Source organism: Cryptomeria japonica, chromosome 9 (genome assembly GCF_030272615.1).
Source record: "Cryptomeria japonica chromosome 9, Sugi_1.0, whole genome shotgun sequence".
NCBI lineage: Eukaryota > Viridiplantae > Streptophyta > Pinopsida > Cupressales > Cupressaceae > Cryptomeria > Cryptomeria japonica.
Genome location: NC_081413.1, coordinates 379,425,890 through 379,452,205, shown reverse-complemented (window position 1 = coordinate 379,452,205; position 26,316 = coordinate 379,425,890). Strand labels below are relative to the sequence as shown.

The 26,316-nt window shown below is 36.3% G+C and overlaps 1 protein-coding gene across 1 annotated transcript in view; it reads right to left on the bottom strand.

The window, feature by feature from the left end:
• Window positions 1–25,227, bottom strand: part of LOC131072649 (oxysterol-binding protein-related protein 3A) — a 64,420-nt gene extending 39,193 nt beyond the window's left edge. The window contains exons 1-2 of the mRNA XM_058008887.2: window positions 24,351–25,227; window positions 23,183–23,276 (exon numbers count right to left, since the gene is read on the bottom strand). Of these exons, the coding sequence (XP_057864870.1) occupies window positions 23,183–23,276; window positions 24,351–24,466 (210 nt within the window). The 5' untranslated portion in view covers window positions 24,467–25,227. The remainder of the gene's footprint in view (window positions 1–23,182; window positions 23,277–24,350) is intronic.
• Between the last annotated feature and the right edge of the window lie 1,089 nt (window positions 25,228–26,316).

The window sequence follows — 26,316 nt, the reverse complement described above, 5'->3', positions numbered from 1 at the left end:
GGTTCTAAGATTCTAAATTTTGTAATTGGGTGGCAGGTAGAGTAGCGAGTTGTGAGTCAAAAGTAATAGAATGTCATTCTTGAAGTGAAATTTGAACTTTTCATGAATGTACCAGCTATTTTTGAGTAATGAATGAATAGAGAATACTTTGAATTGTCTCCTAATTGCATCTCTTGTTTTGTATGAATTGCTTATATCAAGGATATAGCTGTTTGTCTCCACAAATTGTGTTGTAGATGTGAAATTTGTTGACAAGTTCTTTCCAAGGGGAGGAAGATTTTGTGAATGGGTTTCAACAAAATAGAAGGTGCATTTAGCAAATCATCAAGAAGAATTCAAAGTAGTATGTTGATTAGCATTGATGTCAAGCGTCATTGTATAGGATCTTTGCAACTGAGTAGTTAAAGGTTCATGAAAATGTTCAAGATTCATGAAATTATGACTCTATTGCCTAGATTTAGCACTAACCTTTAAGGACTTTAAGAGAATTTCAGATACCACTTTAAAATGAAATTGATCTTATTTTCCCTTTTTTGTTTGTAGGAGTAGGGATAGGTTAGAATTCACTCCCAATTGTGCATGAAAGTGTTAAATAACTATGAATTGAGCTGATCTAGAGTTATATGCATGCATTCTACTTAAATGTGTTGGAAGTAAATCTACATTTTGGCAATATTTGTCATTATCATTGCAAATTTGTTAAATATTGCACAAGGTCGCCCCCTAGGTCCTATAGAGCCTAAAGTGCAAGCAATAATTCAATCTTTGATTGAGATCCCATTAGTTGCCAACTGATCTGAGTTCCCATAAATAGAATCTGGCTCATTCTTAGGCGAATTCAGGTAATCAATTGGAAAAACCAGCACCTAGTACATTTGCAAAGGCCAAAGGGAAGTCTAATGGAAAGTTGTCATGAAGGTGGAGTATGGTGCCTTGGTGAAACATAAGAATTGGGTGTTGTCAACATTATCCCTAGAAAAAAAATCCATTGATTGTAAATAAATTTATAGTGTAAAGTGTAAATTAGGTGGTTCTTTGGACACGTACAAAGATCATCTTGTCACAAAAGGATAAGCACATGAGGAAGGCGTAGACTATGAAGAAACATTTGCCCCTACTATAAAGATGGTAATCTTTTGGTTGGTTATTTCCATTGCTTCTCAATTTAAATGGAATATATATCACATAAATATCAAAAATGCCTTCTTGAATGGAGACTTGGAGGAAGATATCTACATGACTCAAGCACAACAGCTCTAAGTTCTAGAAAAAGAATATTTGGTTTGCAAGTTGGTAAAATCCTTGTAAGGGCTTAAGCAGCTCCTCAAATCTAGTATTTTAAAACTGATTAATATCTGAGAGATTCTAGTCTAAAAAAAAACATTTTGAACCCACCCTCTATATCAAAGTAAGTGGTGTTGACATAGTGATCCTGATTTTCTATGATGATGGTCTTGCCATCACTAGAAGCAATTCAATTTTGATTGAAATGATGACATAATATATGTTATATTTTTCCAATGAAAGATATAATTCTCCTTCAATATTGTGTAGCTGTAGAATTTTGGCAAACTAATCATAAAAATTTTGTATCACAAATTAAGTATGCCAAATCTCTTTTAGAGAAATTTTGGATAATTAAATGTAATCCTACATTTAAACCCATGGAAGTTGGGATCAATCTGTCAACTAACACTAATTCATCACTAGTCAATGAAACAATGTATGAAAAATTGTAGGTAGTTTGATTTATTGCATTACCACCAAACTAGATCCATGTTTTGTAGTTACTTGTTTTTCTCAATTCATGTCTAAGCCTAAAGAGGAACAATGACAAGCTGTAAAACAAGTGCTTCGATTATGTCAAAGGGTACCTTGACTTTGACATTCTATATCAGCAATCGAATGACTTTATCTAACCAAAAATATCAATTCCAATTGGGTTGGATCACCTTATACAAGAAAGTCTACAATTGGTTATGATTTCACTCTTGGTTCAGGACTACTTTCCTAGTAGTATAAAAAGCTATAAAACCCAATTGGCTTATCCTCCATTGAAGTAGAATATAAGGCAGTAGTTAATACAAGTAGTGAGGTGATGTGGTTACTAAAGCTATTGGCTGACATTCAAGTGGATCAAACAGCACCAACCTCACTTTTCTACAACAACCAAAGTATTCTCAGGATGGTGAAGAACGCAATCTACCATGCCAAAACTAAACATATTGAAGTTGATCACCATTACATTTGCCAATGGTTGATAATGAAGACATTTGTCTTTATTATTGTCCTACAAATGAGCAAATTGCAAACATAATGACTGAACCACTTTGTCAAAAACAATTTGTCAAAGTTTAGAGATAAACTTAAAATTTTGTGTAGTTTAGTCATTAAGGAGGGAGGGGGTATTAGATTAATGTTATTTTTTTCATGGTAATAATATCTGCAATGAATATATGTTGTTAGTATTGTAGAGGTATAGGTTTTTAGTTTGGTTATCCTTGTGCCATCATTATCATGTTGTTGTACACAGAAATTTGTTATGAGGTTCTTTAAGATTTTCAGGTACTTCATTTTCTTAGGCTTATTCAGCAAGCCTCTATGCAATGTAATATTCAATAGATCAAGAATTCAATCATAATAGTAATGAAAGGTGACATGTAATATAACTACGAAACCCATCTGTCTGAATCATGTGTGATTCAAGACCTTTGTAACATGAAACCAATAAAGTGTGTGCTCTAAATGCTTTAATTGCTTTCTAATATGTATAAAGGGTTTTCTTATGTGTGGAATTTGACAAAATTCTTTTGAAAATGCTAAAATCCACTTGAAAGGTAAAGGGGATTGGATGGAATTGAAAAGATAGTTGTAAAAGTGTTGAAAATGTTATTTTTGTATTATTATGGCAAAATATCCTTTGGGTGATATATACATATGTTAATTTTGATTTGGACTTGTCAAAAAGGTCATTTGTGACTTGTAAAGAAAGTGGAGGATAATTTTGATAAGGAAAAATAAATTTTTTATATTATCACCCTTCTTGAGTGTGAATGCAAAGGGTGATTTATGCTTCAAAAGGGATTCATTTTACGATTATGTAATTTTTTTGGATTAGGAGAGCTTGAATAGAACTTTCTTGAAAACCTCTTATTATTCTTGATCTTGGGAAGAGATTTTATGATATGTTAAACTTTTTTGGTTTTGGAATATTGGGAACTTTGAGGAGCGGTTGTATAAGGAATTGTGTGATCTCCTAATCGATTGAGTTCAAACTTGGAAGGAAGATGATTTTCCTTTTTATGTTTAAAAATGTAGTTTATACAATTTTAAAATAGTAAGGTATAATGTCATTGTTTGCCTTGAAAATGGAGCTTCTATGTGTTTTCTAAGTTTTGAGTTGAAAATCTTGAGCAACTCCATTAATAGTTGGAAACAAATTTACGAGGGTAAGGCATGAATTTTATGTATAGAATCTCAAGCTCTACTTACAATTCGCTTATTTTGGCCAAGTGAGTTCAGTTTATGATCGCCTTTGTGTTCCATCCACTCCTTCCCCTATGTGGTTTGGGGCTAATCATTGTTCATTCCTTTGTTGGCCAGATTGCTACGAGATAAGAGAAAGCTTTGAGACTTGAGTGCCTATGCATAGCTCATCACTAGGCCAAGTCATACATACACTATTAGGTACATATAAACAAGGGTGGGACAATGTAGATGGAAATACTTAGAATTCAATAAAATAATGCATTTGATTCGGAATTGAAATTATAAAAAGACATATGACAAGTTGTATATTTAATCATCTTTCCTAGTTAGAGTTGAAATGATTGTTATACAAATGTAGTTGTGCCTGTTGAAAAGATTTTCTTACTTAGAACCTAGTGAAATTTATTTCCAAGCATAGGCATCTTGTTAAGTGGTCATTCCCAATTTTTGTACGAAGAAAAATGTGAAAAAAATTGGGTGATATTGGTATCTTCCGGTTCTCCCAATAGAGTTCACTTATTTTGATAGTAGAGTTCATCTAAACAAAATGTGGATTTCACTAGGAACAAACAAGACTGATAAAGGGGACAAATAGCGATAAGGAAGTGAAAACTTGAGTTTCTAGGAAGGTTTGTAAGGTGAAAATTGAGCCTTAGAACCTAAATTTCCCTCATCTTCATCTAGGCATGTGCAAATTTCCAAAATGCTTTTAATATGTTTTAAGTGCACTTGTCTTCTTTGGTATGAAAGAACATTCTCGTGTGTGAACTAGGTGGATTGGAAAAGGTCCCTACTGTCTCTTTGGTTCGACTAGCTAAATTGTAAAAAATAATGATGTTATTTCTTTTATTTTGTGTATGCTCATTGAATTGAAATGGATTAATGAATTTCGAATAATTCAAATACTTCCAATATAATGTTTAAACTGAGAAATTGGAGAAAGACTAGTATATTTCCTTCGTGTAGCAGTTTCTCAATTTAAACTAGGTGGTGGTATGAGTACTTAATCACTAGTATAGGGTAAGACCATATCTTCCCTAATTGATGTAGTTGGTCTAGCTTGATGTATGTTGCTATTCCTTCTTGAACCTTATGAATAAGTCTTTTGCTAGTGCTTTGTGTAAGTTGTAGCGTGCACACTAGCATGTGTGTCACCTTCAAGTTGATTAAGGTGCTATGATTATCCACCTTGTGTATTGATTGTAATGAGAAATGACAAAGTGGGTGTGTAGAGCATGCATTGCACACTATTGTGTTTTAGTAGTTAATGAAATAAAATTGTTTGCCATGTTTTCTTCCCTTTTTTCCCTAGTGTGGTTTGGGGCATTTCATTTAACATCAAATCCCTAGGTTCCAACTAGGGTGTGTGCATACATGTTGTTTGAGCTATGTGTTTTCTAACCCCTGTGTCCATGTTGGAATGGTGATGTGAAAAGATATCATTCTCTTGAATGTGGTTATGAAAGTATCCTCTCTATCTCTCTCTAATTATTTAGTGATATTGAAAAAAACTAAGAGATTAATAGATTGATAATGTGATGTTATTCTTCCTCCTTGTGTTGAGAAAAGAAACATGTGTATGTTTGCACTGCAATGAATGTTGTAACCATCTAAGTTGAGACTAGAATCTTCAATGCATAGTTAATAAATGTAGTCTTCTCTCCTCTCTCTATTATGTGTTTTATTGGAGAAAAAAATGAGAGCTTATGCAAAGGAATTGTTGCTATCTCTCTCTCATGTTGAAAATTGAACAAGTAGACTTTACGGTAAATGTGCCTAATCTATTTTTCGCACTTGTGAAGTTTTAATGAGTATTTGAACTTAGCAATTGAATCTAATGAAGAAATGAGTGTTATATGGATTCTTATGAATGTGCAAGGATGGAAATGGATTGTGCCTTCCTTCTTAATAGATATAACTCACCTCTTCACTCTAGTTAATTAATCTAGGGAATATATAGTTTGTGGAAATAGTTGGGCCCTTATTATGCAAGTTTTTGTCTCTTGGGTATAACAAGCCTTCTTGATGCTTTGAGTGCTTAAGAAGAATATTGGCAGTGTGTAAGTAATTGAATGATCATTTGTGTGGTTCTCATTATTTTAATATAGCGTTTGTGTCCTTGGATATGTGTTATCATGTTGCATAGTGTGTTTAATGGCACTTTAAATTGAAGGAATAGATTGTTTGGGTAATGACTTAAGTCTCCAACTATAATCTTCTTCACTTATACTACTAATTGGATGAACCTAAGGATTATGTGGATACCTTTATCATAGTATGATGCTAGACATTAGAGAACACAGTGGTGTATGTATTGCTTGTGTTTATAGTGTTGATCACTATTGAGTATACCCTAACATGAGATGTGTCTTGGAAGATGATCTATATCCTTGCATGTCGAGACTTAATTAGATTTAGTTTATTCTAAGTGTAAAGCATGAAAATTATAGTATGATTGGTCTATGAGAACCTATTTGCATGCTCTTTCCTTGCAAGGCTACCTATTTGAGTTTATAATTGTGTGTTGGATTGCGATCCATTTATTAGTATGTAGTTTTCTAGTATTGCATGTGTATTTTGTGCTTAAGAAAAGCATTGTGGTATTGTTAATTATTGCACGAGAATTGAATCTAATAATGTGTAGAGGAGATTAAGGATTTTTGGAGGACATTAGACTTCTTAGATCACTTTATGGCATTTGAACTTTGTGAGGATGCATGAGAAATTAATTTTCAAACATTGTGCAGTATAATGGAAGGAATGATTATTTAATGCAATGTGAGAGCATTAGGGAGTTTATGGTTTGTATTGTTTTAGGCAAGTGAACCCTTGGCAATCATACCTTCCTTTGAAAGAGTACTAACCTATCTTCCCTTCAACGATGGAACCACCATGTTAGTTTATAGTGATAGCCTATTTTGCCTTGCTATGTTTGATGGTGTCACTTTTATTTTGGTATATGTTCTTGGTGATAGCAAGGCCATCGACCAGTTTCTATTAATTCTTCTTTGATATTCCAATTCTAAGGTGGAAAGTTCTTATTTATTCATCTTAGATGTTACAATGCCAAGGTGGGATGTTCTTATTTCCTCATCTTGGATGTCACAATGCCAAGGTGGGATAATCTTATTTATTCATCTTAGGTGTCGCAATTCCAATGTGAGATGTTACTACATACTCAACTTGGATGTTAAAGTGCCAAATTGAGAGGTCATTACCCACTCATATTGGGCAATAGAGTGTCTAGGTGGGGAGTTATTATTTACTTATGATGGAATTTCACGTTATCAATCTTGAGATGCAAATAATTAGTTTGTGGGCAAAGTTGCATGGACACAAATAAGGTATTGGATATAGATACGACCATTTTTCATATAGCTAAATATGACATTCATAAAAATCACATGCACATATAGACACATAATTGCTACATGTTTTAAAAAATGTTTATATTTAGATATAGTTTCATCAATTAAAAATTCAAATATACTGATAGAATCACATGCAATCAAAAATATCATCACTATTCTCCTAAAATTAAATTTCAATATTATCAAGATTCTTTGAACAGCTAGGATAATTGGATTGAGTACAACCACCAACTAAACTCCCAAAACCAAATTTATAAGAACTAAAGAATCCTCCTACTATATTACAATTCTCTACAATGAGATTAAGATGTGTCAATGCATATATGGATACATCTATGTCATGCATCCCAAGCTACACATCACAAATGCTACTAGGTCTCTTCATATAGTTGGTGGAAGAATATATCAAGAGAGAAAGATCGGAATGAATATATGAAAGGTCCTCTATTTTACTAACTACCAACTTATTTCATTCTATAGAAAGGATAAAGTCATATCTTTTTCAATTCTTCTCAAATGTAAAAGAACTCGAAACCTACAAAAATAATTGGTATTACAAGTTACAAAGACACAAACAATCAAATAAAAAATAATTTAAATTGAAATACAATTCATATGATGTTAAGCCTATGATATAAGTTTGATAGATTTTTTTGGCGAATGTTTAATCATGGCACCATGGAAGTTCCACCACTTTGTAGGGAGTTTCTTTTTTATTTGTCATGGCATTGACATTTGCATAAATTCCATTTGAGGATAAAAAATCTAAGACTCATCTCGAATCTATGTTGCAACTATAGGATATATAAATATCTTTTTGAAATTTTTATCATATTCCTCGACTACTTCAACATCCATATTTGGTGCTATTCTATTTGGTATTGTCAACATTTTAACATGGTAGTACTTGGGGTTCAAAGCATGTGCCAAAATTTGCAAATGAGTTGACACTGATCCCACCTCTTCTTGATTACCTCATATATTTACTTATAAATTTTAGAAGGGGATTAACTCTTTTGTTATGATTACATCTCTAATCTACTCCACCATTATATCTAAGCAATCATAAATTTCACCCAATATTGGCTTATCTATGTCACAATGACAAATGAGAGTGTTTATCAATTTAGGAAAAGTGAGCAAACAGTTTACTTGAGCTCACCAATTCTCATCAAGAATGAGTGTCTGATATTATTTACTCTATGTTTGAGATTGCCTCCAAATTCTCTATATATCACTAATCACTATATTTTTAAGGCTTGTTTCATATCCACAAGCCTTTTAAGAACAATGTAGTGCATGGCAAGGTGAACCTCAACCACTTTCAATTAAAAAATAATAATTTTTAAAAATATAATAAATACTAAATATATTTCAAAAACAATTTTGATGAGAATGTTATATTTCGAATACAAAATGTAATTTAAAATTCAAAAAAGTTACATTCAACAACTCCAACTTAAAAAAATTGTCTATAAATGGCTTGTGACATATGATGATTACAACTACACATTTGAATTTCTTTGACTGAACTTCATAAATATATTGTATCCATTGGATTTGTGCATTTTTTTGCAACATTAAGTTTAAAGAATGAATTGCACAAAAGAGTCCACCAAATGTTTGGAATTTTTTTCTTCACGACCAACCTTGTCGTTTTACATACCTTTGCATTATTTGTGATATCATGAACAACGTTTTCTAGCCCCACTGACTCAATTGCTTCAATTAGGATACTAGCAATGAATTGAGTGCTTTTTTCATTAGTCTTGCATTTGATTGCTTCCAAAACATTGCTCCCTTTAGACTCATTGATAGATAGCTTATTTCTAGCATCCTTCCATCCATCACAAATATAAAAACCACTAAATTTTTTTATGAAGCTTGAATCACCTTCAATTGTCTTTCAATAATGTCTTTTTCTATCAATGTAGAGACCCAAATTCAAATCCCAAGGGCACATCTAAATGGAATTCTAAGTTGTGATTCTTGGTCTTCCATAGTTGACTTCTAATGCGGAGATGGAATCTAAATAAGTGGATATCTCTAGGTTGTGCCTCTTGGTCTTCCATAGGTGGGTTTTAGTGTGGTTTCTTGAAAGGAGACGGTATTCATCTCATGGTTGTGCTCACAAGAGCTTGTATGGTTCTCGTGTCAATGCTCATATGAGAAAATAATTTGTAACTGATTAGCAATATAAAAAATTAAAAAAGGGTGGTACGAACCTTCTTGTAGCCTAACTTTCTGTGTCCTATTCATGCCTCATTAATTTACTTGACCATCTCTTGCCAATATGGAGAGCACTTCACGTTAAAGCAATTACATTTGCTAGCAACAAGCAATATTTTAATCTATGTCTTCTTGACTCTATGAATTAAATGACTTTTCAAGAGGTCCTAACTTGTTCCTTTTGTGATTTATAAAAGTCTCTTAAACTAATTGTAGATGCAAAGAGAGTCTATTCAGAGTTAACCTTTGTTTTGATGCTTGAACATGATTATCAACTTCATTTTATGTTTTTTGATATTTCTCAATTTCTATAAGTGACCCCTTACCTAGACAGCCATCAACATTGAAACTAGGACATATAGCACACCTTATTCCTACTATGTAGCATAGATGCCTAAGAACCTTGGTGTAGGAATATTTGTACTCTTTGAGAAATTTATGACATGTCTATTTGTAGCCTGTACCATCTTGATTTTCTCGAGAATGGTGAAATATTTTCACAATCAAGATCTACCATCTAGTTTCACCCATTTGTTATTGTTTTATTTGATATCAAACAATGATAATGCCATTAATTATATCCTACAATAATTAAATTTTAACAAGACATAAATAATTATAAATTTGATTTTTACAATCTACCTTTAATTATTATAATATATATTTAATATTTATTATTTTAAGTTCATAAAATATACAAACCACGGATCTAAAATTAATTTAACAACATCACATTTAAATCTAATTTTTTTTTTTAAAAGTAGTAATATATTAGAATTATTTTAAATATTTTAAGTTTAAATTAAAGAATTTAATAAAGAATAATAATTTATACTTAAAGGGGTTCACCCCACAGCGTTACATTTTGTCATGAGCCCTAGGATAGGGTGGTTTTCGGTTCAAATCTCATCCCTTGCAGGTCGTGCGGATTTCCCGTGTTGATTCCTGCTGGAAGATGTTGTATGGTGTTAATGCCAAAGATATGCTCGATGGTTGATTGGCCGACAAAGCCTGACTATCCACGTAGGAGCACAAGCAAACACTTTGACCTTGCAAACCGATAGAGGACTGGCCATGCAAGACACTTCCTGGCAAGCTAGACAGATTGAATCATATGTGGAGAGATAAGACATGAAACGGAGAGATAAAGGGTGGAGGTCGACCCAATGATATGGAGCGATAAGGAGATGTAGCAGAGTGATAAGGTGATGATATGGTGTGATAAGGAGATGAAGTGGAGTGATAAGGAGAGATGGACGGAAAGATAAGGAGATTCAAGGAACAATGCCAGCTAAAATTGTAGGTGTTAATACCTTGCAAAAATGTACCCACGGGGAGGGGGTCCCCCTAATGTGGCCCTCATTGGTTAGAAACTCAATATAAAAAAAGGCATTACCGATCAAAATAAATAAATAAATAAAAATAATTTAAACTTAAAAAATAAAAATTTAGTCTCACATTTAATTTTTAAATCTCAATTAAAAAATTAAAAATTGCAATAAAATATAGTAAATATAAATTAGATAATATTAAAACTTAATTATTAATAAGTTAAAAGATTAATAATAACTAGCAATCTCTCGGCATAAAGATACTTTAAAAAACTAAAAAATGGTGCGAAGGTAGCCTCTGCAACAGAGGCCATGGCGGGAGCAAAATCTGCAACAATTTTCACAGTCAGAGCTCAAGTTTGGGAAGAAATAGAATAATGGTGTGGTCGTCGTTGGAGCAAGCTTCAAGTGCGAGTCACAGAATGTAGGGGTTGCCACAGGAGTGAACAGAATTCCGATTGGCATTAGGCGAGCAGACACACATCAAGAGTGGATAAAACCAATCCCTAACGGCCCCTAGGGAAGATTTGGCAGGCAGGGAAACCAACATCAGAAGAAATATTCATTTAGAATAGTCTAGGGCCATCCAGATGACTATAGAAGGGACTTGCCAAACCATAACGGCAAGTTTTGGGGTGGAGGGCGGTTCAAAGCCAACAAGGGTTATGGGGGAGTGAAGTTGAATCCCCAACATACCAAAAAATCGGGGAATAAACGGATTGCCCTTCCTCCAAATCTGCTGAAAATGTCTATGGAACGCCTGCTTCTGTTTTGGGGTGGAGGACGGTTCAAAGCCAACAAGGGTTATGGGGGAGCAAAGTTGAATCCCCAACATACCAAAAAATTGGGGAATAAAATGATTGCCCTTCCTCCAAATCTACTGAAAATGTCTACAGAACACCTACAGAAGCAGGCGTTGTTTGTGAGATGGAACGCGACCAATGGGATGCAAGACAAGATCCTAGCATGGTGGAAATCCACATTTCCAGGCAAGTTAAGCATCAGACCCTTGCAAAATGATTTTTTCCTCATAGAATGCATTGATGGAAAGATGAAACTAGATTTATTGTTTGGAAAACCTGTGTTTTTCAAAGGTTGTAGTTTCAGTAGGTTAAACTGGAATCATAGTTTCGATCCTAGGAAACATCGACATGTCAAAAACATTTATGGATTAGTTTGGTAGGTCTCCCGTCTGAGTTTTGGCATCTGGATGCCCTAATCAGAATTGGGGATGCATTGGGTGCATGTTTAGGGGTAGAAGAAGAATTTTTGAATGGTCTCGGGGGAGATATAGCTAACCTATTGGTAGAAGTTGATGCCAACATGGGTATCTATCAAAACATAGAAATCATATCGGAATTAGGTAAATGGATACAAAGAATTGAAATCTTGTAGGATGGAATTATAGGTAAATGCTTACCAAGGGAAAACATGAAAGAAGGATGCTCTGTGCAGATAAAAGTGGCAGAAAAATCCAAATCAGTAGGAGAAAATGAAAAGGAGAAAGAAGTGTTGGTTGAAAACTGTAGGAGCATGAATACGGGAGCTGAGTCTAGCTATCAACAAGCAGAAATAGGTGACAGAAATACAACAAGCATTAGCAAACCGGATTTAAGGCTTAATGAATCCCCTAAAGATCAGCACAAAATGCAATTAGTTCCGCCTACCTTTGAACCAGGGGTAGGGTGTGGGAACCGCTCAAACATTGAGAATAGGGCAGAAGAAAGTATTACAGTGGTTTCAAGTTCATACAAACCTCACTTTAGGAGGAATGAAGTAGAGATGTCCACAAATCCTCCACAGGGGTTTATCAGCATAACGCCATTGGAAGAGCTAAATAAACTTAAAAAGGATAGTGAGGCTCTAAATGTAGATATCATATCAAAGAGAACGTCTCAGAAATTAACACAGGCACTACCCCAGATAATGAAATAAGGGTGTCAAATTCGGTTGACATAGTGGAGGAAACAATCCCTGAAATAGGTGGGGTGGTTTCAGAGGGGGGTCAGAACCTTTCAGAAAATCCTAGGGAGCTAGAGGCAGCTTGCAATTTTCTTGGCTTAACCCCATCAGATAAGTTCAACTCGGAGGAAGAGAAGGAAGCAAGCTTCAGATTGATTCAGAATGTCTTAGAATGCGAAGGGATAGAGGACATAGAACAAGATATATCCCAAGAGCCAATAGAACAGGAATTAATAGGTCAAGAAGATGATGGACAAGAATGCTTCGGGTTATGTCGATGCTGCCCCCAGAAGGACAAACCGGACTGCGGTATTACAGGAGGTAAAAAGACAGGCAGGAAGACGTTAGCAAAATTGAGACTGAAAGATGGTTTTGCCTTAGATCAAAACAAAATAACAACTATGCTAAATGCAGGGAAGGGGAAGATCCTTCCCAAGGAATTATGAAAATCCTAACGTGGAATGTTAGGGGTCTCAATGCCCCTAACAAGAAGCGCTCAGTCAAGTGCAGGTTAAAAAGAGCTCAAGTAGAGATAGTGCTGCTACAAGAAACCAAAATGGATAAAGAGGAAATAGAAACATTTAAAAAGGGGTTAAGATACTGGAGTGGTGCAGCAGTTAAAGTGGATGGTGCTTTAGGGGGCTTAGCTATTATGTGGAATCCCCAAAAAGTTTATGTGGAGGTGATAGGAGAAAAAGACAATTGGATGGTTGGGCTGGTCCGAAGCTTTAAAGGGGAAATCAAATTCAGAATCATTAATGTATATGGACCTACCCTAACAAGAGGTTAAAAAGAGCTTTGGAACAATATAGATGAGCATATGGTCCATATGGATTATCCTCACACCATAATTGGTGGGGATTTCAATGCTATCCTTCATTTATCTGAAAAACATGGGGGTATTTAGAGGGAGCTTCAAGCACAAACAGACTTCTAGGATTGGGTCAGTAGGAATAATCTGATTGATATCAGATGAGGGAATGGAACCTTCACATGGACCAACCGACGCAGAGGCTTTAGCAACATTGCAGAGAAGTTAGATAGATTCTTTTTCAGAGGGGATCTCCTATCTTTTCAAGGTGACATGGCCTCTACAATTGGAACTCAAGCGGGGTCAGATCACTACCCAGTTGTTTTGGATATTGTGGAGGGCCAGAGACTTGTTTGTAGCCCTTTCAAATTTGAAAATATGTGGATGAAACAAGAAGGTTTTTTTGAACTCATAGAAAATTGGTGGAAAGAAGAGTCTTTTATAGGATCATGTTGACGTGTATTTTGTACACAATCATACACAGAATAAAATACCCAAAGGCATCTTATCCTCTCTTGAATAAAGCCTCTGATTGCTGAAGATATCGCGAAAAAGGATCAATCAGGATGACTCCAAGGTTCTTTGATGTAGGGTCTCTACGTGTGGATAAGCTCCAGTGGTATGATGTGATTTGCTGGAATCACAAGGGGACTTACATTTGATGATTGAACTTCTGATCTGCTTTGCTGGAACACAGGCTCTTACTAGCTTAGATTTGAAAAAATGGAAAAGGGATGAGGGCGAAGAGAGGATCTAATCCTAATACTAAGAATGTAGGAGCAATGATTTATCTTTGATGAAACTCTAACTAGGTCTTGTTTTGACATCGCAGGACCATCTCCACAAGGCTAGTGCGATCTTCGAAGGGAAGCTTTATGATGTTCAAATCATCACTGCAGGCATAGACACCATCAGGTTGATGCATATCAATGAAGAAGCGACAATTGAAGTTAAGCTTAAGCTGAATGATTCCAATTGACTACACAAGGCAAGTCTGCAATCAACAAACTGCTAGTAGTATGGATATGCGAATTTCACCATCAATCAAGCATATTTCTTCCACTCATCTAATAACATGAAATCAAATACAAGAAGTATAAAGACCATGCAAATTGTCGAATCAACCCATAAATTTCACCATTTCTTCAATGAAGTTACAAGTCTTTTACAACAACATCTTGGCAACAATCTTTGCCTTCTCTCTCTACTCTACTCTAATTGCTATTCTATCAACTATATTCTAACTCTTCCAACTATTCTATTCTCTCTAATTCCTAATGCCTTTACAAAATGAAATGCCAAGGCTTATATAGTGCCTTCAATACAATTCGATGGCTTAGATCAATTCGAGATCAATGGCCAAGATTCAACAATGAAAACCCTAATTAGGGTTTGTTACAACCATTACATAACATTTAATGCTTGACCAATGATAAAATTGTATTGCTTGGACACATGTCCTCTCTAGAAAAATCGACCAATGGATAGCCGGGGTAGGTACATCGGAGTTTGTGCCACCTTCCATGAGTTAGGTACATTGAATCTGGACATGCTGAGGTGGAACACACTGACTGGAGAAGTGATGACTAGGATGCCACATCGTCTGACACTTGTAACTTGGTAAATATTCAACTTGATGTTGTTGAGAAGCTAGCTTTAATTAATTCTTCTGGAACTATCTGCTTCTTCAACGAACCCTTGTTCTAACTTCTTGTGTCCTTGATTTGCAGGATGATTGATGTACCTTGCCTTGGAATACTGGATTGGAAGAGGTCGTCTTTGTTGACGTTAGTCCGAAGAAGGCCGTCCTTGTCGATGCTAGGCTGGAGGAGGTCGCCCTTGTCCCTTGTTGATCGTCCTTGATGAGAACCTTCCGACTTGTAGATCCTTCGAGCTTGGAGTCGCCATCTTGATACCTACACGACATTTCAAAATTAGTAATATATTTTGCAACGTGGAAATATAGACTAGAAAGAGGATTTAAGTTTTAAATTAGGAAACCTCATGATAAATCTTTGAATTATCATTTCCTAAATTTACTAAGCCACTTGAGATTGAAAATTCAAAATTCAAAATTGAGACTAGGAGAATCTCGCCATACCTCCACTTGGGAATTAACTCTAAGAAAAGATGCAAAATTAAGCAAGTTTGCTAGGCAAAATGTGGATCAAAGTCTTCAAAATGTGCTTCTTCTATCAACTTCACCACTTCTAGCCTTCAACGTCTTGAGGAAAATTCGCTCCACCTCTAGCCTTCAACTCGCACTCCTTCTTGGACCAGATTTCGCACTCCTTTATTGCTCCTTCAAAATCGCGCTTGGACAAATGATTGAAAGATGGATTAACATGCTCAACACACCCCTCTTATATAGGCGCTCATCTTGATAATTGCCCCTAGGCCGACTTGGAAAATAGGCCCAATAAACAAATAAAATTTAATAAAAGAGGGGGCCGACCTTGCAAAATAATACCCCAAGCGCTCCCTTTTTAAAATTTAATTTAATAATAATTAATTAAATGCCTTTGTAATTAAAAACTTCGATTTTTTAAAGGCTTTAAATTAATTATTGAATGTCCATGCGCTATTTTTTAAATACCAATTTAATTAAATCTTTCACATTTTTATCGAATTTGGCATTTCAATGTAATTCGAAAATATTGGCGCCTAAGCATGGGAGGAATAAGGGACACTAACCACATCGCTCTGGTCCCTGGGAGAGGGACAGGAGCGCTCCTTCATTTTGGCCTTGTTTTTCTTGTTTTTCACGTTCAGAGTCTTGTCTTAGACGTCCAAAATAGCATTTTAATTGGGAATCTTGAGCTTAATTCGTCCCTTTTGTGGAAGGAGTGAGCTTTAAAGTACTTTCGCCCTGGTCCCTTGGTGAGGGACAGGAGCGAACTTGCCTTTTCCCTTGGGTCTTTGTCTCTTTAATCACCAATTTATATCGCAAGGCAAGTAACAATGTTATCCATTCATTCCATGCATACTTTACTCGTCTTTTACAACGCAAATTTGATATTTGAGTGAATATCGCCCTGGTCCCTTGGTGAGGGACAGGAGCGAACCTTTATTTCTTGTGCTCATCCTTGTTTATATCAACTTGCAACTGTCTTCACGATGCAAAATGATGTTCTTTACTCCCTTTCAAACACTTGAAATGTGAGTGGCAACTTAAATTTGGACACACTTGAACATTTCGCTCTGGTCCCTGGGAGAGGGACAGGAGCGAACTTGGGCATTTCCATCACCTTTACGGTCTTTGATACTTTACTTTCTCTCCGAGGCGTTCCAAACATCATTGCCCCTTTGTGTCTTAGCTTGGAGTGATTTAAGCTTGGAGGGACTATTAAATAACCTTGAGTTCGCCCTGGTCCCTGGCTGAGGGACAGGAGCGAACTTTCACTTGTAGGCTCAATCATGCTTTGCTAACTTTTAAAACCATCTTCAACGGACCCGCTATGCTTCCCTTCACTCATCCTTGACATGTAATTTGCTTCATCTTGGCGAGAAATTTGTCTAAGGAAGAAATCGCTCTGGTCCCTGGGAGAGGGACAGGAGCGCCTAGGACAATATGGGCTTCACTTGGCGTTTTTGCAATCTTCAAATTATCTTCAACGGGTCCGTTACACCTTCTTTGCTTGCTTCAAACTTAATCTTCACTTGATCTTCGCCCAAATTTAGCCCTATAAGGAATTTCGCTCTGGTCCCTGAGAGAGGGACGGGAGCTATCACTTAAATTCGCCCTGGTCCCTGGCAAAGGGACGGGAGCGATTTTGCTTCTAGGGTCAATTTTCCTCATGATTGCGCTTTCAAGTTATATTCAACTGATAAAATGTATCTCCTTTGATCTTCTCAATTCGCGAAATCGTTCAAATCTTTCAAGGACAAGGCAATTTTGGATTTCAAGCTCCGGTCCTTCAGTGAGGGACAGGAGCGATTTTTGCCCTCCAGGCCCAAATGCTTCACTTTTCACCATGAAATGTCTTTGCTAGGGAAGATATCATCCTGCCTCATGCTATGAATAAAAGTTAATGTCCAAAAAAAGGTCTAAAATTGTGCATATAAAGAAAATCGCTCTGGTCCTTCAGTGAGGGACAGGAGCGAATTTGACATTCTAGGCAAAAACTTCATCATTTCATTGCTTTTGATCAAGTCTGGATGCTCTATCATGCTCATTTCGTCCTTCACCATGCTTTTGATGTCTCAATTCGTCCAAACAAGGTCAGGAATGGCTCAAATAAGTATTATCGCCCTGGTCCCTTGGTGAGGGACAGGAGCGCTTCGCCTTGGTCCTCCTGGGAGGGATAGGAGCGAAATTCGCTCTGGATCCTCAGTGAAGGACAGGAGCGAAATTTGACTTTTCGAACTCTCTATCAGGACAATTTTAATGGAATATAACATTTAAGTATAAGAAAGAATGTCACTTTCTTATACTTTAAGTTATATTCCATATATACTTTCAGGATGTTTGAGAGTGGTTTCAGACCTCCAGGAGTTATATTGCAAAATCTAGCTTTTTGAGGTTTTTCAGTTTCCAGACTTAGTCAAATTTCAGGATCAGGACATTCTAGACTTAGCCAAATTTCAGGATCAGGACCTCACTCAAGCCGGACTTGCTTATCCATGTGATCCCCTGGGCGACACTCAAAATGCAAAGGCTAACTGACAAAACCCTAAAAAACCTAAAAAAAACAAACCCTAAAAAGCAAAAAAAGCAAGGGTCCCCATTTGCAATGGGGCGATGTGTGAAATGGTCACAACAGATCCAAACTCTTTTGTTTTGTCTCCAAAATAAAAGCCATAAAAGCAAAATTGCTCAAGTGGAATAGAGAGAAATTTCAAAATATTTTTACAAAAATGAAAGATGTGGAGGAGGAGTTGCAGCTGATCTCTAAAGAAGTCACGAAATCTGGTATGAATACAGACTTATTTGACAAAGAGAAAGTGCTCTTGGATGAGTATCAGGAGCTATTATCTAAGGAAGAAATCTTTTGGAGACAGGAGTCCAAAGAAACATGGTTAGAGGCGGGAGATAACAATTCAAAAAATTTCCATGCCAACACTAAGGTAAGGAGGGGGGTGAAGAGGATTTTAAGCATCAAAAAAGAGGATGGAGGAGTCACAGATAGTTTGGAAGAAATATCAAAGGAAAGAGTGAAATACTTTACAAATTTACTTAATAATTGGGAAGGATCTATGTGGGGGGATCAAGAGGAAATCCTATCCAACATCCCCAATTTAATATCCAAGAATCAGAGTCAGAAACTTAACTCTAAGCTCTCAAAGGCTGAAATACATATAGCACTCTTTCAGCTACATCCGAACAAAGCCCCTAGTCCAAATGGTTTCCCAGAAGGATTTTATCAAAGATGTTGGCATATCTTTGGGCAAGAAATGGTGGAAGCACTAGAAGCGACCAAAAATGGGGGTAGATTTTTAAAAGAGATAAATAACACTTTCATAGTCTTGATACCTAAGGAGGATAACATTAGAGATTTTGCAAACTTCAGACCAATCTCACTTTGTAACACCATTTATAAAGTATTGGTCAAAATATTGGCAAACAGATTGAAATCAGTTCTTCCTCACATCATCTCTGAGGAGCAATCCAGGTTTGTCCCCAGGAGATTTATCCTAGATGGAATCATCATAACACAAGAGGCCATTCATTCCATCCAAACTAGGAATGTCCGGAGTATGCTCATAAAATTAGATATAAAGGTGGTGTATGATAAGGTTGACTGGAGATTTCTATGTAAGTGTTTAGAAGCATTTGGCTTCAACAAAAAATGGATAGATCTTATGTTTTATTGTATTTCTACACCAAAATTTTCAGTGATCACTAATGGATCTCCAGTGGGGTTTTTTGAGGCTTCTAGAGGGCTCAGACAGGGTGACCCAATATCCCCCTTCCTTTTTATTATTATGGTAGAGGCTTTGGGCAGAAATATCCAAAAGGCTCAACAGGTTGGGAAGATTAGAGGGATTAGTATCACTAGGGAGATTGCAGCGGTAAGGCATCAACAATTTGCAGATGACACAATGCTATTGGGTGAAGGAACCCTCAAGAAGCATCCAATTTCAAATACATCTTGGACAAATACTCTAAAGTGTCAGGACAACAAATTAGTATAGAAAAATCAGAAGTGTTCTTTTTTCTTCAGCCATGGGAGGAAGCACAAATCATCAGAATATTGCATTTTCATCAGGGCAAGCTTCCTTGCACCTACCTAGGTCTTCCCTTGCAGAGTGGCACCAGACTGGGAAGGCTTTAAAGAGAAACTGAATAGGAAACTCTCTTCTTGGAAGGGCAGATAATTGACTTGGGCGGGCTGAGCAATCATGCTAAAGGCAGTAATCTCAGCATTACCTATATCTCTGATGTCATGTTTAGTGCTTCCAATAGGGGTAGCTGAGAAGATCAGCAAATGCATGAGACAATTTTTTTGGCAAGGTTTACAAGAGAAAAAGATGGCCATAATAGCGTGGGATTCTATTTGCAAGCCCAAAGAATTCGGAGGTGTGGGGCTTAGGAATCAATTATGGCAAAACAAGGCTTTAGGAGCTATATTGGTGTGGAAATTATATGAACAGCTGCAACTCAAATGGGTTAAAATTTTGAAGAGCGAGTATCTAATAGGGGAAGATCGGACTGCGATCTTTAGGAAAGAGTCTCCCCCGAGAGGGTCCAAAATTTGGAACTTTATCCTTTCTTGTAGGGATATAATTATGAAAAATATTACTTGGGACATAGCAGATGGAGCTAAGGCTCGCTTCTGGGATGACTCCTAGGGCGGATACCCCCCTATAAAATCCATGATGAACTCAGAAAGACTTCAGGAATCCTTGGAAAAGAGGTGGGGTCTCTATGTTAAGAATTATGTGACTTTGGATGGGGATGGTCAGGTGGCTGGATGGGTTTGGAATGCCCTTCAAGATGGGGATGATCTCGAAGATGACATTAATCAACTGAATGATATTTTGAAGGACAGAAATGTGTCTTTTAGAGCTTCACGGGACAGATTGGTGTGGTCTAGAGCTAATTCAAGTGTATATTCGGCTAAAGAGGGTTATAGGACAATAATAAAACAGCAAGATTGGAGAATCTCAAACCCTCCTCTAAAGCTTTGCTGGAATAGGGCCTGTCTACTGAAAGCTGGTATCTTTTCTTGGGCAATGCTAAAGGGTCGTGTCCTTACAGCAGCCTGGTTCAAGAAAATTGGGTTTAGTGGACCCTCAAGATGTGTGCTCTACGAAAAAGAAGAGGAGACCATTGATCACTTATTCCTACAATGCCCATATACCATCAAATGTTGGCAATGGTTATGTGCAAAGTTAGGGTGGTCAACTGCCCTCCCAGCAGATATTTTAAGTCTTTTTAAGAGTTGGCCTATCTTGAATAGGAATGGAATCTTCAGTGGATTATGGATAACTAGCCCTTCACTTCTGGCATGGGAAGTTTGGAAGGAAAGAAACAGACGGATCTTCAAGGATGCAAGAATGAATGTAGATATCCTCCTCAATAAGATTGAAGCTGCCATTGTGGAGGTTGTGAACAGCAGGAATGAAAAACAAAATTTGGTGAAAAAGAGCTTCTGTAGCTGGGATGGGCAAGTGAGAGGAAAGTGGAGGGGTCTAAAAACTCCAAAATTCATTGGAGCAGGAGGAGAAGATAGTGTGCAAGCACGACTTAGGTGCATATGGACACCTCCTCAAGAGGGCTGGTTTAAACTAAACTTTGACGGGGCTGCAAGAGGGAACCTAGGCACCTCGGGAGCAGGTTGTGTTATTCATTGTTGGGAGGGTAGAAAGATAGCTAGTACGGCAGTTCCATTGGTCATTGGTTCTAATAATCAAGCAGAATTTCAAGCATTAATAATTGGTCTAATAAAATGCAAGGCTCTTGGCATCCATAAGTTGAAATTTCAGGGGGATTCAACTATTACAATCAATGCATTGAGACGTGAGGAAACACCTAACTGGAAGCTAAATGCTTTACTTGAAAGAGCATTAGAAATTTTAAAAAGAATTGAAGCCGTCACCTTTAATCATATATATAGAGAGGGCAATCAAATGGCGGATGAATTAGCCAATAAGGCAGCTGACGGGACAAAAATAGACTCATTTGTTTGTCTGAATTGCTTGAGGTCTTGGCAAGCGGCTCCTTCAAGTTTCAATAATGATGTCTACCCGATTTGGCGAGATAACTTTAAATTTTTAAAGCCATTGACAAGCGATGGTTAGTATAGGCACATGTGTGATGAGATGGACAAACACGTATGCAGCCACCTGAGATGAGTCGGATATTCGATCGATGCAATTCAAAAGAGTTCGGCAGGTAGAAATTAATGCCTCATTCAATGTCGAAGCCAAAATGGGGATCCAATTGGAACAGCAGAATTTGTCAGAGTCTATTCGTAGAGGGTGGATGGAACATTTATGGCTCGAGAGAAACTTCTCGAGCAAGCTTGGTTTTAGATTAAATACCCACCTTTTCCGTCCAACATTCTGCAATTCGGTCTTTTTCAACATTAATTCTACTCTAGTTTTGCAGGTGATAGCAAATTTCCTAGTAGATAATGGAGTCCAATATCAGAATAGTGTCCAATATCAAAATAGTGTCCAATATCAGAATAGTGTCCAATATCAAAATAGTGTCCAATATCAGAATAGTGGCGGATAAAAGGCAAATGGCCATTTTGGGGTCATATCAGACAAATAGCTACTCGGTGTCACCAAATTTTCACATGCTTTGTTTCTCCATGCTCTGAAGAGATTTTGGGCATTGAATTTCTCATTGCCACACACCGATATCGGGTTAATACTGATATCCTAGCTCAATTTTTGGCGACTATATTGATGGTAGCGGAGCCGAAAATAGAAAGTCATATTCTCTACAAGAGAATCTTCCGGGAGGAATTTTTAGGCGACATGGACATAGTTCTACAAGAAATCGACATCAACCGGACAATCCCGGGGCCTAAAGACTATGGCGTAACGGAGCGAGATGGAAAGCCGGTGACTCGCCTTCTGATTCTAGTCATATCAGATGTCGACTTTTGGGAGGTTCGAAAACCTCACATTCGCACAAACCTGGATTTCCTGAAAAGACTTATGGGGTTTGCCGTGGATGGGTCGCTGGGTGCTCCGATTGGTGATGCGGTTGATGAGCAGGAGGGGTGGGTGAAATACTACAAAAGGATTCAAGGTCTTCGAGCTGATGATGACAATTCTAACAATGAGAGCTCATCTTCAGAACAATTGAAGGGCCCTCTGACTGGTTTTCTCGCATTTTGATATGGTTTTATGGGTCTGTGACCACATTTTGGCAATGTAATATGGGTTACAATTTGTTAGTTTTTTGCTGAATGTTTTTCAGCACTTATGTCATGGATTGGGGTTAATTTGCTGTATGTCTCCCAGAGTGTATCTGCTGTGAAATTTAGGCATGGAAAAGGGGTAATTGTAGCGGTTGCAGGAGGGTGATTTGTTTTTAGGTACTCTGTTTGGTTTATGTGGACCGAATTAGATATTTCTGGATGTAACAAAGCTGGATTTTGTTATATACCAGCAGTCTGTAATTCCTTTAAATATTAATATAATCCTTGGCCTTGGCCTTTTATGGATCAAAAAAAAAATAATAACAAGCAATGAACTTAGAAATATAAATATAGATAAAAAACCATATAGATGATTCAAATATAAAACAAGTGGCTCATTACATCTGATTTCTGAGATAAGATGTGTAATATGTTGACTTAAAATATTGTTGTTAGAATAATTAAGTTGTCAATTAATTAATTAGTAAAGTATTCTTCTAATATTTCGTGTAAATTGAAGTTTGCCGCATCCTATGTATGCCACTTCAAAAGTGAATTTAGAAAATATGCTTTACATTTGTTGGCTATGTTTTCTTCTACTTTGGGGGCATTATACTAGGCTTCACATCAATCATTTAACATAAAAGCACAACACATGTACAGACCTACCTCTTTCTGCCATCTTCCTTTATGAACTTCCTCTTGCACATCATCTTGTCCACCTTCAGGATTAACTACTTCCAAGCCCTCATATCCCATGAAACTGTATACAGTGTAGCAACATTTAAAACAGGTACTTGAACTCCATATACTAGCCCCATAATGAAAAACACAAATTAAGCAACTCCATAGCAGAAAAAATTGAAGCATTGAAAAAATATGAAATGTAGATCATGAATAAAAAAAACCCTTATAAAATTCAATTAACAGGTTTTCCTAGGTATTACTTAAAATACTATAGTGTGCCCACAGAATCAAAGTTTGAAATGAACTCAGACAATAAGTACCAAGCTTTGAAGACTTTTTCAGAGAATAACAGATTAGTTTTGAACCATATATGCTTCTGCCTTAGTGCACTCAATGTCTCTACATGCATCATTTTTAAATGTTTTGCCACAGCGGACTGAGCACAATACAGACCTTTGCAGTGGCAATTAAAAATTCTAGAACCTTATGGTTGGCGGTACATTGTGATTATGATTTCATATAGCAAAATGGATTATGAAAAATCTGTGACTTTTGCTTGGTTTAATTCCTAGATAATTGAAGTAAAACTCACAGACTAATTAGTATAATTAGTCTGCAACATGAAATCAGCTGGGCAATGAACCGACTCTGCTTCTTTTTCTAGATACTGCCTGGGCTGCTTTCTGTACACCCACTGCAAATCTGATGGTAACAAACTTTATGAACCTAAAACAAAGAATGATGTGACAAATTAGACGGTTAAATACATAAATTTACAGGTTCATATTAAGGGAGGGGCATAAGGGACATGGACTAAATAATCACCAAAGGGGAACAAACTTATGGTCATACTAAGGGCTTCTTTAATGGCCTTAACAAAAAACTCGTTAAATTCCGAACGATTGAAGAAAGCGAAAATTCGGCTTGAGTGATATGGTGAAAGTAAAGAAAAATTCGTTCAACACACAGAGTTACTTAAATATATGCACACAAAAAAACACGCCATTGTCTTGATTGCCAAAGATCTTGATAGGAAGTTAAACCAAAGTAAAAACACAAGCTGATTGTGAAAGATTCCAGAGCATGCCAGCACATAAACAAAAATAAAAAGATCGAAGCCCTTTTTCAACTAGTAAGAGAAGTAGCATACCTGTTAACCGAATTGTGCATCGAGCTGCCAAAGTTGGAAAGGCTGGAGGTGAGAGAGGCAAAAAAGCCGCCGCCTGTCGCTTCCCCTGGCTTCTTCCCTCCATTGCTGCTGCTCATATTTTTCTTTGCACCTCCAATTTCTACTCCGCGCGTCCAAATTCTCTTTGCACACACTAATTTCTACTATGCGCGTCCAATTCCTCTTTGCACACTCTAATTTCTACTCTGCGCGTCCAATTCCTCTTCGCAAACTCTAATTTCTGATATGCGTGTCCAATTTCTATTAGCAACTGAATTTTATGAAGCTCCGTGTTATATCATAACAATGTCTACGAAGGTGACACGAATTTGACGCCAAATTCCATAAAGAACAACATTTAGGAAAAATCGAACCGAAGAAGTGGAGCCGCCGATGTATGCTTGCGCTTGAAAGGGGAAGGCGGACATCAAGCGTGTAATATGATTGCTTGAATAAGAAGAAAAGATCCCGCGTGAGCATCACATCGCCATGTTTGACCAGAAAAGTAGGCCGGCGGACTTCTTCTTTTATGTCGTTGTCGTTCGAACCTTCATGGTCATAGTCATGGTCATGGTGCGGAGGTGAAAATATCTTGATGGCCAATGTATTAGACGAACAACCATGGAATTTCTTTCCAATGTGTGCTTGGACGGAATCTAGCCACGGCAATGGAGAACACGAATGTCTTTGATGTGGCGGTATCGAAAGCCTTACAAAATAAAACTGATGCTCCACCATCAGCGTTCATCCTTCAAATTTTCTCAGAGATTAGATTTCTGTTGCGCTTGCGCTGCCATTCGCAGTCTGCCAACCTCATTTCCTTGTGATCAAGGGATGAACTTTTTATAAAACTCCTCTCTTTCGCATGCACAATTATTTCTCTCCATGTAGCATTTCATTCCAATTTACAATGATGATCATCGCAACATAAAAATAAAATTATTTTAATCAATTAAAATTATGAATTCCTAAATGTTTCAAATGGGGGATTTTGTATTATACAATGAATTTGCAGTAGATGTGTATTCATTCTATTAAAGTAGTTTGGACATTATTTAATCTATTATATCATATTTTTAGAGATTTGAATCTTTGTGGATGACTTAAAGAACATATCATCACTATTTCTAATTGTATTCAAAGAGTTAAACTACAATCTTTTAATAGGACAAACTTTTTTAAACAAACCTCTTAAAAAAAGAATAAACAATATAATTTGTTTTAAGAAAAAATATTTAAAAACTAAATTTGTGTGAATATACATAAGAAAATTTAAGGTTAACATATATTTTAGATGTTGAATTCTATAATATTATTTTCTAATTAAAGTGTATTATTTTAAAATTTTATATCATAAATTGTTGGTTTTGAAGGATTTTGGCATTATTTTTTATATTTAATTTATATTATAATTTGTAATTGACATTATTACTATATTTAGTTAATTATTTTCACTTAGATTATTGTTTTCTTATACTTTACATTTACATTAGATCTAATGGTGTTTTATTTTAGTTTAATGGAGATTTTCTTGTTGATTTAAAATATGATCTTATCATGATAATCTTATCAAGTGTTTTGGATGGGATAATACAAACCTACATATCTAATTTACTTTTCGATAAGAACTTGAATCCTTAGTATTATAAACAAAATGTATGATATTTTATATGCTAATAACTTTGAGAAAAGATGTTTGATGTAGGTAGTTTCATTTCGCTTACAATATAGCAAAGTCTTACCAAGAAAATAAGTATGGTCAATTCACACATTTATTCAAGCACAAAATTAATGTTCCAAGTGTTGGAAGTATGCATTAATGTGTTGTTGTGGTTATCATTGATGTCAAATTTGTTATTCCGATTTGGTCCAAAATGTTTGTGGTGCAAAGTTATATTGTTGTGTTGTTGATGCAGTTGTTCTATTGGTTGTTCTAGAAGTGCTTGGG